The following is a 14,934-nucleotide window of genomic DNA, read 5'->3' as shown; positions in this document are numbered from 1 at the left end:
TATGATTGACAGCTCTCTCATGGAGCTGATCTCACCCGCGAGGGCGGGTCTGTGTTGAGACGCTCCTGTCAATCAACAATCGTGGGAGGGGCTTCCGAGCGTGTGACGTCACACGGTCGAACGGCTCGATTTGAGGCAGGGGAAAACATATAAGGAGATTAAAACAAAACCACTGGATGGATTTTTATCATTATATGATGGTTGTGTACAGGCACTGCCAACACACATTTCAGTACAATCAACTTGTAAAAGTGCATGCACCATTATATGACCCCCTTAAGGAATGTAATACATACAGAATAATGTATCACATTCTAGTCTAATGGTATATGATAAGAAAAATGGATGTTGTACATTCTTGCAGAAAAAAGAAACCCCTTCTCTCATACTTTTTATGCTGAGACTAGCACTGAAATATATCAGCTGTCAATAAATTACAATTTTGAAATGCGATTAATCACACACTTATCAAGAAATTAAGCATCCACCATTTATCTTGTTTAACACGTTCATTTTGTCATCATTTGCTATATCCAGCATCAGAATGGTGGTTTTCATTTCGACGTTCGACTTTCCAAAAAAGACTCCAAAAGGACACCAAATAACCAAATTATATAAGAAGTCCATATAATTAATAAATGTATGCACACCAAAGCACCCATTAATACAATCTTTCCAGAATTCAGTATACATTATGTGTACGGTGCAACAGCAAAGACCGTGTTTACATTTTAGACAAGTCAAGTTGCGATACTGAACAGGACCACATTGAAATGCCCCCCAAAAAAGCCTACTACAGACACGGATCCATTCAGAATTACTAAACACAGCAACATGACATAAACATGACAGATAAAAACACTATCCTGAATGTGTGTGGAAACAACGTGTATATAGTGAAACGTGTCTTAAGGTGCATAAATAAAAAGAGCAATCAGTGCATCGATACACACACACAGTGCACTGCATACTGTACGACTCCGGTATGTCACTGCAATTGTCTTTACCTTGATTGCAATCCTCATCCATCAAAACTTTAATTACTGGATTATTGGATGGAACATTTTCCCGGACTAAAGGGTTAGAATAGAAATTTCCACATACCAGGGTTACAGATGCTTGCGCCATTGCAGATCATGCTCAGTGTGATAAACGCCGGATTCCCAAGATCATCTAACTGCGTGACGTATATTACTTTAATGATGCATTTAAATGTGCTTCAGTAATTTATTTGTGTTATAATATTTTAACAATTATTGCCATTATTTTGAAATAATCGCATGCTTTAACGTGTTCACATTGACAGCCCTAATTAATATTGCAGTGTTTCACTGTAAAATAAAAAAGAGTATTTAAAAAAATATATAACAATAATTTTATTTTACAATGTATCTGCAAAATTACAATACTAATATTTTGCTCTCTTAATTCATTTTCAAACATTTAACCATCAAGCTTTTCGGCATAGAACCGCAGTGAGCCCTTAAACTGTCATGAACTGCCTTTTTATTTTATTTTGGTCCACTTATAATGATACCAAGGTTTTTACATAAAAAATAAATAAATCTTAATTTAGAAGTAATAGGCTATTTTTTGTCCTGTTTTGACCCCCCTCATCGAAACACATGGTTTAAATAGGCGTGGCTGATTGTAGACTCGGAAGTACCACTGATATGATTGGCCAAAAGCCAACAGTTTATTATAAATGTTTGACAGCCTACATCCTTCATAGATGGACTATTTTGTGATTTAGGTTAAAAACGCATACATACTCAGGAAAGGTCAAACTATCTGTAATAACAGCGATAGTGACAGTGTAATAAAATGTTTTTTCTAGTACAATGACCTCTTATATATGTTATAAGATCAAGGGAATTTGGATTTCTGACCCCTTTAAAGCCTCTTCTGTTGACAGCAGACAGTTTACGGTATATTAGTGTTCGTTCCCAGAAGAAAACTCAAGACTACAATGGGAGGCGTTTGAGGGAAACAGGAACGTCACGCACTGATATAGAGAAGAACTCGCGCTGGAGGGACTTTGTATCTTTGCAGAGCTTTTTCATCCTTAAACAACATTACACAGTAAAGAAAGATAAACACGTGAAAAAGCATAATAGGTCCTCTTTAAAAAATAATAGGGGTGTAATAATATATCGTGCTAGCCTGGTTAAAACCAGACCATTCTCAGTTGTAACTGAGTTATGGTCTGGCAAAGCGTCATAGACAAATCATTTCCAGAGGGGCGTCACCAACGGACGTCGCGGATAGACCTAAACCAATCAGAGCGATGAAGGAGATGACGTATGCAGAGCGGCGGAGACACATCTCCGAGTGTTGTTCTTTGCTCGGTTTTTAACTAAAAGGAAACGTTCAAATGGCTTAAAACAGACGCGATAGCTGATTGGAACGAGTGATGTTCGACGGCGGCATCCATCTTTGTAATGTCGGCTACAAAATCTGCTTCAAAATCCCAGCGCTGTCGTCATCCTGTAAAGCCCGCCCCGACGCTTCTGATTGGTGCCTCGATTTCGGCGGATTGGAAATGGGCTTGAATGAGCTCTTTGCCAGACTAGCTTTCAGAGCAAATCTAAATTTGCCGGAAGTTGTCTGGGTTTTCCCAGGCTAATATCGTGCCACAATATATCGCAATACAAAAAAAAGTTTTAGACTACATTAAAGGCACACTGTGGAACTTTTCAACCTTTATAATATATTACCAAAACCCATTGAGATGGTACATCGACTTACAATAGGTTGAATGACACGTCTGCCGAAGCCTGAAGGTGTCTGTATCGCTTTTCCTAGCAATATGTAACTTCGGGGTTCGGGTAGGAACCCGAGCACAAAAAGAACTACAAAATTCGACCGCTTTACGGCATACGTCACTTCCCCCACCACCCACAACTTCCTCAGATTCTGACGTGAGTGCTCAACTCGCGTTTGATTGCCGTCTGTATGTTTTCGTCATGGCCGAACCAACAGCTACAAGGAAGAAGGCAAAGGTTTTGTCAGAGGACACTAAAAAAAAGAAAAAGGCATAGTGACAAATGAAAAGCCAGGACGAGGATCACCATTGGTCCAGCGTTCGCTCGCTGGCGTGAGCTACAGGAGGAGGATGGGTGCCCGACCGATGCTAACGCTTGCCTGCACACAAATGCCGTTTCCAAGGTGACACAGATAAATCATATAAGCAGTGTAGTATTTTCTGGTATTCCGGCCACAGCCGATGGTGTTATGAGTGTAATAAAATGCCCACAGCCCATTGTTCATTTCTACACACAAACACAGCCCGCCACAGTGCAGGGCTCGCACAAATAAAATCGACTCATGTCAAATGTACATTAAATGTAGTGAACGTTCCCACGACTCAGTGCCCACAAACACTACACACAACATGTCCCACGGTTTCTGTAAAACGAAACCAACACACATAAGTTACAGTCAGCTCAGGCCGACGGTGATTTTAGTGCAGTAAATGTGCCCGCCGTCCCGCGCCCACATTCACTCACAGACATGTTAGCACTAAGCCGCTCGCTCTCTCTCAGCAGACTGCTATAAGGGAATCGAGCGCGGCCAGGCTGCCCGCCTCAAACACTGCAAGCACACACAATCTAAAGACACGGGAGGCTGACCCACTGTCTATGGGCGGACCGGTTGACTTTTTGTTGACTTTTGCGACAGTGCTGCGGAGCTTGTGGCCTCTAGGGACGCTAGACGTGAAAGTTACAGGTCGAGCGCCACTAGTGGCCAAAAGTTCCGCAGTGTGCCTTTAAACTACTATATATAATGTTGATTATAATGTATAATAATGCAATGGGGGAATATTTGTGGGTCCTAATAATGCCAAATGTCTTATGTTACCAGTAAAAAGTGGCCTACATTTATTTTAAATGTATCTAGTCAGTGACAGAGTGCAAGCATATTCATTTAAAACCACAATTTAATATCATATTTAGCATTTTAATCAACAGTACATTTTTTGTTAACCTTTTACTATGTCTTGGAGTATCGCAATAATATCGTATCGTGAGTTCAGTATCGTGATATGTATGGAATCGTGACATGAGGGTATCGTCACACCCCTAAAAAATAAATCAAAAAATAAAAACCATTAGTCCAGGTGCTGTTAATGCAGTTTGTTCCTGGTATCCTTGATGTGCTCAGGTGACGGCAGCTGCAGTGACACTCGTGGTATAGAGATGGCCGTGAACCAGCGTGTTGATGGCATCACCTCAGCACTTCCCTTGTACTACTGCGTCTACCGGCCACACATCAGCCTGGTGTCCTCGGCCATGCCTCCAGACACACACCCTACCCAGAGGTCCCTTAGTCTTAACTGGAGCCAAGGAGACCTTATGATGGAGATGGTCAGTGCTCTGGAGGGAAAGTCTACCGAAGAGTGAGTGCCATATGCTTCTCATGACTTTAATGCATCCAGATGTTTTATGCTTCTTATTGGTTATTCTCATTAGGGCTGGGTATTAGGGGTGGAACGGTACATGTATTCGTATTGAACCGAAACGGTACGGGCGTCACGGTTCGGTGCACGAATTTGCACCGAGAATACACGGTACAAATAAAAAAAAAACCCTCTTAAATAGCGATAAATTTCGCTCTATTCGCTTTTGGTGTGACTGTGAACGCAGCAATGAACAGGCTGCGATCAAGATTGCAATGCTGGAGTGTGTGTGTGTGTGTGAGAGAGAGAGAGAGAGAGAGAGAGAGAGAGAGAGAGAGAGAGAGAGAGAGAGAGAGAGAGAGAGAGAGAGAGAGAGAGAGAGAGAGAGAGAGAGAGAGAGAGAGAGAGAGAGAGAGAGAGAGAGAGAGAGAGAGAGAGAGAGAGAGAGAGAGAGAGAGAGAGACGCGCGGGCGCAAATCGCGCTATCGAACAGAGTGTGTGTGTGTGCGTGCGCGTGCGAGAGAGAGAGAGAGGCGCGGGCGCGAATCGCGCGATTGAATAGTGTGTGTGTGTGTGTGACAGAGGCACGGGCGATCGAACAGTGGTAACATAAAAACATACTCCGTCATTTTTTTCATACAGGACATCATTAAAACGGCAAATTGTTTACTTATATTTGTGTACACTTGCAATAAAACACAACATTGTGCTTTTGTCACACTCTAAACTCATGTCAAACTGTAACCTACAACTGTTAACAAAAGTTTTTAATGGTAGTATTATTTTATACGGAAATCAATTATTTATCATTCAGATGAGAATAAAGTTAGGGTTAATTAAAATGAAGGAAAACAAATATATTGATCTGAAATAGCAAATTAATTTTAAATTCATTCAGGTACAATTACCAAACATATCTCATGGTCTTTTCGTCTTTTTAATAATTTAATTAATAAACTAATTATATAAAACTACTGTCGGTGCACTACAAATAAACTGGTTCTATGCCTTTATTAATAAAACGTATATAAAAAATACAAGGCTTAAGACATTTATAAAAAAGCCTTCTGCCTTTTTGTTTTGCTATTCACTCCATTGTACCGAAATCGTACCGAACCGTGATGTCTGAACCGAGGTATGAACCGAACCGTGACTTCTGTGTACCGTTCCACCCCTACTGGGTATTGATTCAGATGTCCCGATTCGATTCCAATTCACAAAATCTCAATTGGATTTGATTTTCGATTCACTGCAGTGTTTCCCCTAGAATATTTTCCAGCAGCGGTGCTGTCACGTGCTGGAGGATGTTACCAAGTCGCGCGTGGGGGGGTCCGGGGGCATGTACCTCCGGAAGAATTTGTTTTTAAAAATAACCCATGACTTAAACCATGACTTCTGGCAAGTTTTGTGGAATGGACATTTTGAGACATACAAATATGACATACCATCAACAGATTCAAGGCATGATTATTGCAGCACGTACCTTGAACTGGTCACAAACAGAAACCTTCATTTTATAATTTTAGACAGGATGTTTCACTTTTTTGTTTTGTGTTAATTTTCAGCTATAAGGTAGATATTGATAGGGGAAAAATGAAATGGCACAACTCAGAAAAAGATCATTTAGATTTTATTGAAAATTTTATCTTAATGGCAAAGGCCACACCCAATCTGTGAACACCTTAATTTTTCTATCAAAAGTTTTATGTTAACATTATTTAATGCACAATGAATGAAGTGAACAAACATGAACAATCAAGTGTTTGTATTAAATAACATTTACAAACATTAATTCATGTTGTAAATAATTAATTCATATATTGTTCACTCAATGTGTTGATAGATAACGCATTAAGTAATGTTAATGAATGGTGTCTTATTGTAGTGTTACCAAACAATACAGGAGATAAAACGTGTTTTATTTGACTTGACTGTACTTTTATTTAATCCAAAACTGTGTTCATATTTAATTTTAAAAGGCTTTTTAAACCTGCTAAGAGTTATCCAGCCAAGAATAAGCCTACAATTGCTTTTCTGATGGACTAATAATGAGTTAAACAGTAGCCTACTCGGGTGTCGGTCCAATACTGTGCTCATGTACTCCTACTCGCAAAACTACCCCGATACAACCGCACCCGAGTCCACTTTAGGGGCCGTTCAAATATCGCGTTTTTTGCGCACAAATTCGTTATTTCAATTGTAGGCGCACGTGGCGAGATGAAAACATCTCATCTCAACAGGCCATGTGACAAAAACCAACTGATCAGCTTCGGCCTTTCCGTAACAATATCGAAAGCTTGGCCGAACAGCTGATCATAGCTGTACAGTGCGGCTTTTTATTTCTCATCTCCATAAATATATCTAGTAGTAAAGCTAATGCAAGGGCTAGAAATCAATTAATTCTTTGCTGATTCTTCCTCGTCCTCATGGAGAGCGCCTATTTCTCCTTTCCAAAAGCGCTTGCGTCTGTCGTTGCAATGCAACCATGAACGGAGGCGGCCTGGAAAAAACGAGCGCGCTTCCCATGCGCCTACATTTGAAATAACGAATTTGCACGCGCAGAAAAACGCGCTATGTGAACGGCCCCTTATGGCAACATGACATTAGCCTAATCGAAAATATTTCCATATGTGGCTCTTTCCTCCTTTCTTGTCAACAAGTGGATTCAGAGCCACCGCATTAGCAGCGCCGGCGGTCGCCATGTCTCAGTGTTTTTAGGTGTGTAAGTGAAGGTCGTGATATTACTGATCATGTGAAGGTTTTGCAGCGGCGCTGAAAATCCAGTGGCGGCGCTGCGCCGCTGCTAAATACATTGTAGGGGAAACACTGCACTGATTTCATTGATTCAATTTTTACTGGCCCCAACACAAAGAAAGTAATAAATTCATAAAATAGTTCTTGTTTTTGTTGTTTTTCACCCATTTATCCTTGTATTGTATAATAAATAAGGTTATGCCACCCAAAATTTAAGATACCAGTGAAATTTAACAATTCTCAATTCCAATTTCAATAGCAGAGCTAAAACTACTAATATATATATAAAAAAAAATAATTAATAAACAAGTAAACAGTCATTAATAAAAAATGAACAAATAATTAAACTACAAAGCAAATGCGTTCTCTCTCTATTGTTCACTTTAGGCCATAACCGAACTGTATACTTTGGATACTCACGAAGGCGGGCATTTTCAGATATGTCCATTTAAGCACAAGGAGACGTGAAAGAGAATTCATTTTATTATTTGCACGCTGTCTGAGATGTGCAGCTATGTGTGCTTCTGGTGTGTGCACGCACAAAACTTTCCACACAGCACACGGGAGTTCTGTCGCTTGAATGCTTAAATTGGCAAGGATTGAAAACGCGTGCAAATGATAAACATGCCATGTTAAACACTGCATGAAGGACAGGATCCCGCTGTAACAACGCGCTAGGTAAATAAGAGGATACATCTAGTGGAGAAGACTACTAATAAGACAAACGTCAATCAGATTTCGTTCAATGTTTGCAGAAATACATAGGGAAAAAAGATCGATTCTTGATCGATATTTGACATATTTATCATGCCAAAATATGAAATGAAAACGTGGACATGATTGCGCTGACGCTGTAATGGCGACAGGTGGAGAGCGTCTCGCTGCGTGTTAAGTTTATCTAGTTATTTAGGTGTTCCCGAGTGCAAGTGTCTAAATTAGTAATATCACGGTTTCTATGAATGTTTGCCCTTTCTGGACATCATTATTATAGTGAGATCAAAGCTTGTAAAGTACACTTTTCATGATGAGGAAGTGCGAGCTGATGCTGCTGCTGCTCTGGGCGTTATCTGGGAGCTATGGGGTCGAAATTCTGTGGTACAACCGGGACGACCTGCTGCTTCTTCGAAATATGGATTATCCAGCACCGAACTTGGATAACTGCAGAGAGTTGATACCGTGACAACGTGGGCTGGGCCGTGATTACCAGCGGAAATCTCAGACGAGGAAGCGGGGAAGGAGAGGTGGAGTGAAGCAGGAGAGTCCGCTATTCCTTTCCTTCTCCGTGGGCCGTGATATTTCACGTAGTGATATTGCGCATAGTTTCTGTGTTGTACGTCACACGCAGGCTCATTATTGGCCGACGCTGGTCATGTGTGTGATCCGTGACGTACAACCTAGAAGCTTTGCGTAGTTTCACTACGTGAAATATCACGGCCGTACAGAGAAGGAAAGGAATAGTTGAATTAAGTCGTTATTTTTGTTCGTTTTTGCACACAAAAAGTATTCTCATCGCTTGATAAACTTAAGGTTGAGCCGCTGTCGTCACTCGGACTATTTTAACGATGTCTTTCATAACTTTTGGGCCGGCCAGTTTTGATCCCTTAAGAAGCCTATGGAGGAGTGATCCAGCTTTCAGATTTAATCTAAAATATCTTAATTTGTGTCCCGAAGATGAACGAAAGTCTTACGGGGTTTAACAACATGAGGGAGAGTAATTACTGACAAGAGTTTACATTTTTGGGGTGAACTAACCCTTTAAGTCCCGGAATCAGAATCGGATGGAATCGTGAGTTGCCTAAAGATTCTCATCACATAGCGCTAATAAAAATAAAATTAATATCTGTGTGTTTGTTCCAGCTCTCCGTTTAAGAGCAGTCCAGCCTTGGCCAGCCGTCTTTGCAAGGCAGCGATGCTGAGTCGATTTAATTTGGTAGCTAAAGAAGCCCAGAGAGAGGAGCTGCTCACCGCTGTCACGTACAGGGAGGCCAAGGTACTGCACTCTTTCTTATTTACATTCAGCTATAGCACTGAATTAGCCTAGCACTGCATGATTTGGGGGGGGAATCTAATTGCAGTTTTTATGATTTTATTGCATGTGTTATTTATTTTTATTTTTTTAAGTTCCTAGGGCCTAATTTATTGAATTGGTCTTAAATACCATAGGTTTTATCCAATGTGAGGAAACAAACCATGATTTACGCTGGTATGTTAAAGGAGAACTCCGGCGCAAAATGAACCTTTGGTCTAATTACACATTGTTACCTAGTCAACCGTTATCTGAGATTTGTTTTCATGATTATCGAATGTAAATAGTTTTATCTCTAAAAACAGTTTAGCCTATAAAGCTAGTATAACGCTAGTATATTGGGCATTAGGGGTGGGAATCTTTGGTCACCTCACGATCCGATGCGATTCCGATTCTGGGAGTCACGATCCGATTCCAGAACGATTCTTTATCTACCTCCCCCCCCCCTATTAATTCATTAGTTTACATAAGTAATTAAGTACTTTTTTAAAAATAATTACAAATTAATATTTTTTTATTAAAACAGTTGTATGTTAAGATATTTAAACTAATATAACAAATAATAAACAAAAAGAGCTTTCAGTAGCCTATAGATTATCTGAACGTTTTCCATTCAAGAACTGTGAGTCATTTTTCTTCATCTTTACCGTTGTTTTTTACTATGACATCATAGACTGCGGGAGATCTATTAAGCTGTATTCACTCACGCATCTCTTTTGAAATAAAAGAAGTTATGCGGTGTGTCCTGTCCGTTTAATCCCTTAAGACATAACTGGCTGTGTTTACGTTAATTTTGCACAAGTACATTAAACCACTACACGGAGTCGCACAGCCACATGCGCGAGCAGTCTCACAAACAAAGCGCGCGTCAGCATTTGAAATTGAAAGCAGCCTTCTGTTAGTGAGGTTCATATTTTAAATATATAAGTCCACTGCATTCCAAACCACATAAATGATGACTTCGTAGAGCATTTGTAAGGAAAATACCGAAGGGCGAGACAGCACACTTCAAGTGTAACATCAAAGAAAGCGCGCGTCTCTCACAGCGTATCCTGTGCAATGAAGCCTGTGAATGTCCTTGTAATTCGCTTCAACCTTTCCGAGCGATTATGAAAGATTATTTTACGGAAGGTTCGAGTGGTGTATGTGTGTGAGGAATTGGAATCAAGCAGAATACGGGTGTTTCTAAACCAAACTAAACGTCATCGCACATCTGGTTAAAAACTAAGCTCAGAATCGATTCTGGAATTCTCAGAATCGATCCAGAATCGTTGGAGAGAGAATCGCGATGCATCGATGGATCGATTTTTTTTCTCCCACCCCTATTGGGCATAGTGTAATGACAAATAAAAATCACTTGTTAATACCACTAACAAGGCTGAAAATAGCCCCACACTAACACGGTAGCATAATGAGGGTCCCTACCTTCAAACCGAAGCATTGAGAACTTTGTCAGTGTCCAGACAGTTTAATAAGAAGATATTTTAAACATACAGTCAACTTCGCGTATACAGGCAGAAGCCATCTTTGAAAAACAGTCTCTACCAGTCGATCTACGAACGCCGATCCAAGTGCGCTGGTGAGATGTGAACGAGCTATAAGTTGTGATAAGGTGAGCGCGAACAGCAGGCTTGGATCGGCGTTCGTAGATCGACTGGTAGAGACTGTTTTTCAAAGATGGCTTCTGCCTGTATACGCGAAGTTGACTGTATGTTTAAAATATCTTCTTATTAAACTGTCTGGACACTGACAAAGTTCTCAATGCTTCGGTTTTGAAGGTAGGGACCCTCATTATGCTGCCGTGTTAGTGTGGGGCTATTTTCAGCCTTGTTAGTGGTATTAACAAGCGATTTTTATTTGTCATTACACTATGCCCAATATACTACCGTTATACTAGCTTTATAGGCTAAACTGTTTTTAGAGATAAAACTATTTACATTCGATAATCATGAAAACAAATCTCAGATAACGGTTGACTAGGTAACAATGTGTAATTAGACCAAAGGTTCATTTTGCGCCGGAGTTCTCCTTTAATATCCGCGTAGTGCAGCACTGCTTTAAGTTATTGACACTTTACAGCAATAAAGAAACATGAATAAACGGGACGTGCTTGTAACAAAGATTTAAGCGTGGTAAGCCATGAACAGTGTAGTATTTCTTACCAACATTAAGAGAAATACAGTGTAAGAAAGGTTTAAACTACTCTTTCTTATACTGAATTTCTCCTAATGTTTATAATTTGCATCTTTGTTCTTATTTTTAGAGCCCAAGTCAAAATAAAATAACAAAAATAACTATTTTGAGATATTGTTAAATAAAATTACTTATGTCGTGAAATAAGATTTTGATCATAACGTCCACCCATTTACTTTTCCTGTTGTTTTAGGTTTTTGCTGTAGTATTGGTGTCAATATATTCTAGTCGAGTATCGTATCAAAGTCATAATTTTGGTATTGTGACATATTTGGATTAATCGTGCAGTCCTACATTAAGATAAAGCCAGCACAAAACGACTATAACCAAATGGGAACCCAGAACACCCTAGCAACACCCTGGAAACCACTCTGCCGATTTTTTTATTTTATTTCTTTTTTATTCTTTTTTTTTTTGCATGCAATTACTGACAAAATATCAAGTCACTTTTATTAGTTGTCCAGCTTTAAAAATAACTCTTCTTAATGGCTGCTGCTTTAATATTGATCATCTCGTTCTTTATTGAACGTCAAGATGATGGCAAAGCCGTACCAGGAAGCAAAGAGTGTGTTGAAGTCTTACCTGGAAAGGAAGGGCTACGGCCAGTGGGTGGAGAAACCGCCGATCAGCGACCATTTCTCTCTGTGAGAACCCACCTACAGATGCCATAACTGCAATATCACGTATAAATATGTTTAAATTGCTTGCTGACTGACTTTGTGGTTTGCATGTTTGGTTTTGTTCAAATTTGTTGTATAACGATGCAGCAAGAGGCACTTACAGACAACAGATGCACATATGTTATTGGACTGGGGAAACATACTGGATTTGAAGTTTATTTACACAAGTGCAAAGAAAATACATAAAACAGTTCAAGACAGATAATAGTGTCAAATTGTAACAAAAGGGGATGTTCTGTTTGTTTCCAAGGTAAATGAAAATAAAAAATTGTTTGGACATTTATTTGCTGACTGAATAGTGCTGTATTTTTTTATTAAAGAATTGTTTTTATAGTTTTACAATATCAAAACCGTGGTACAGGTGTCTCATGGCGGCATATACAATCATCCATCAACTGGTAGTTTAAGGATCGGGTGAAGGGTAATAGCAAAAAAAACAACTAAAAACAACCAGAGCCATTCAACTTACATTCTCAAGAAAACCCTAAGAGGAGACCAAATACGGTAGCCTGGATGCCAGGCCGAACTATGCCCACAACATTTTTTTGGTCGGGAAGTTCGGTCTGGACTCGATCCATTGAGGAGTAATTATGATCGGTTCAGAAATCGTCGGGCCAATCAAATTGCCAGGGCGGGCTTTATACGATGATGGACAGATGATCTGCAGTTACGTAATCATCACGTCATCAAAGAGCGCTTGGGTTGAACTGGTTTCCCTCAGAGATCACTGCAGCTGGAGAACTGAGATGTATTGAGAATTGAGATGTAAAAGAAATCGACAGCGCATTCATTTTAAAAGATGAACAGAGAACTGCTATCAAGGCATTTGTCGATCGGAAAGATGTGTTTGCCGTCCTTCCTACGGGATTCGGCAAAAGTTTATTTTATCAGCTGGCTCCGATGGTCCCTAAGAAGAGGGAACGCAATGAAAGCCCTGTGGTCGTTGTGGTTTCTCCTTTGGTCGCACTCATGGAGGACCAAGTAAAAGATCAACACTCATTATTTTACTACTTCTTCCAGCGTGCGTGCAGTTGAGTTCTGTTGACAACTATGCGTCGCTCAACATACGTCACTTACTGCGTTGCTCTGATTGGTTGTAGGTCTATCCAATTGAGTGCAGAGTTTTTTTTTTCCTGGTTCGGTTAAGACACGCCTCATAATCAAACCCTATGGAGCAGGATCAGACTCTCATACTGACTAGAATATATGAGTATGACGAAGTCAGGCTACAAATACGGCGGAAATCATTAGACCTCCGCCGTAAGTCACAAGTTAGTTTTTCTAAAGGATGGAAAATAGGAATTTGATTCATACACATATTAACAGAAGGGACATGAGGTACAGAAGTGTACATTTTCTCGTTAAGTAGGTTCCAAAGATGTAAAACACATTCCAGATCATGGTAATTCAGCTTTACAATTCAGGAGATAGATACTCGGGGATAGAGCAAAAGATTTAGCAATTATCCTCTGAACAATTTAATCAGTGGTGGACGAAGTACACATACCATGTACTTGAGTAAAAGTAAAGATACTCAAGGTAAAATATTACTCAAGTAAAAGTAGAAGTGCTGCCTTTAAACATTCACTTGAGTAAAAGTACAAAAGTATTTGCCTTCAAATGTACTTAAGTATCCAAGTACTTTGATTTTTTTATGGCTATAATGTCCTATTATAATTTGTCACAAGACTCTTGCTTAACTCAGTCTAAGTGAAGACTAATGTCACTCTTGGCACACCGATCTATTAATGAATGGTTGTTGTGTTGCGAAAGACACGCAAGCTCTTTCGCTCGCTTACCTCTCTGCCGTCGTGCGAGGTTAGGAGCGCGCCGCTAGGAGTTTAACACATCTGTCTCGCATGCACGCTCGCTCTAGATTACAGGATATTTTAACTAATTTGCGGTAAAACTGGTCGATCACGAATGGCTCAACTGGTTGACCTATAGATAAACTTATCTTTCAGGCATTTGACCGACCGGGTTGACACTTCAGCGTGAGAAATCGGGGGTGTGGCGTGAGAGCGTGAGAATTGGCTCAATTGCGTGAGTCTCACGCTGAACGCGTGAGAGTTGGCAGCCCTGGTTATGGGAGCAGCCAATTTCCCTCAAATTAAACACAAACACGTATTAATGCAGTGTTTCTGCTAGGCTACTCCCCAGAAAAAAAAGCTATTATATGCAAGTCATTTTAGTGGCAACGTAAGCAATGTACATTATGCGTCAATACTTACCGATAATTGCTGGAATAATAGCTGCTGCTCTCTGTCCCGCTTAAAATCATTGTCAACGCGATTTGTTTGGAACTATTGAGAGCTACACGAATAACGTGACCGCGCGGCCGTGAGATCACTGTCACAAGTTCACAACCATCTATGTTCACAACTCTCATATTTAACGGCTCTGGTTCGCGCTTAGTAGATACCGCCAAGACAAGTTCAAAACAAAGCGCACGTGCTGTACTGTGATTGGTGGCTCGTTTGACCAGTTACGTTTTTATCCACTCATAAATAAAAAGGAACGACTGATTTTGAAAATGTAGTTCAGTAAAAAGTACGATATTTGACTTTGAAATGTAGTGGAGTTAAAGTAAAAGTCTCCCAAAATTTAAATACTTGAGTAAAGTACAGATACGTAAAAAAGCTACTTAAGTACAGTAACGAATTACATTTACTTCGTTACTGTCCACCACTGAATTTAATGTATTTTTTTCCAGTACACCTTGATCATGTCACAGCTCCAGAACATATGCATCACCGTGCCAATATTAGACTTACACTTGAAACAAAATTGGGGAACATTAGAAAAAATCTTATGGAGATGAACCGGTGTTAAATAAATAAGTCCTGTAAATGAATTTAAAGTTTTGCTCTTGATTCGATATT

General features: G+C 39.9%; 1 protein-coding gene across 1 annotated transcript in view; it reads left to right on the top strand.

The window, feature by feature from the left end:
- adad1 (adenosine deaminase domain containing 1 (testis-specific)) overlaps nucleotides 1-12,335 on the top strand; it is a 29,245-nt gene extending 16,910 nt beyond the window's left edge. The window contains exons 9-11 of the mRNA XM_056237032.1: nucleotides 4,165-4,399; nucleotides 9,011-9,143; nucleotides 11,907-12,335. Of these exons, the coding sequence (XP_056093007.1) occupies nucleotides 4,165-4,399; nucleotides 9,011-9,143; nucleotides 11,907-12,020 (482 nt within the window). The 3' untranslated portion in view covers nucleotides 12,021-12,335. The remainder of the gene's footprint in view (nucleotides 1-4,164; nucleotides 4,400-9,010; nucleotides 9,144-11,906) is intronic.
- Nucleotides 12,336-14,934: the final 2,599 nt, after the last annotated feature.

Source organism: Rhinichthys klamathensis, unplaced genomic scaffold (genome assembly GCF_029890125.1).
Source record: "Rhinichthys klamathensis goyatoka isolate OS25496 unplaced genomic scaffold, OSU_Roscu_1.1 h1tg000475l_1, whole genome shotgun sequence".
Taxonomy (NCBI): domain Eukaryota; kingdom Metazoa; phylum Chordata; class Actinopteri; order Cypriniformes; family Leuciscidae; genus Rhinichthys; species Rhinichthys klamathensis.
Note: the sequence above shows the minus strand (reverse complement) of the source record. Positions and strands in the feature narration are given on the sequence as shown.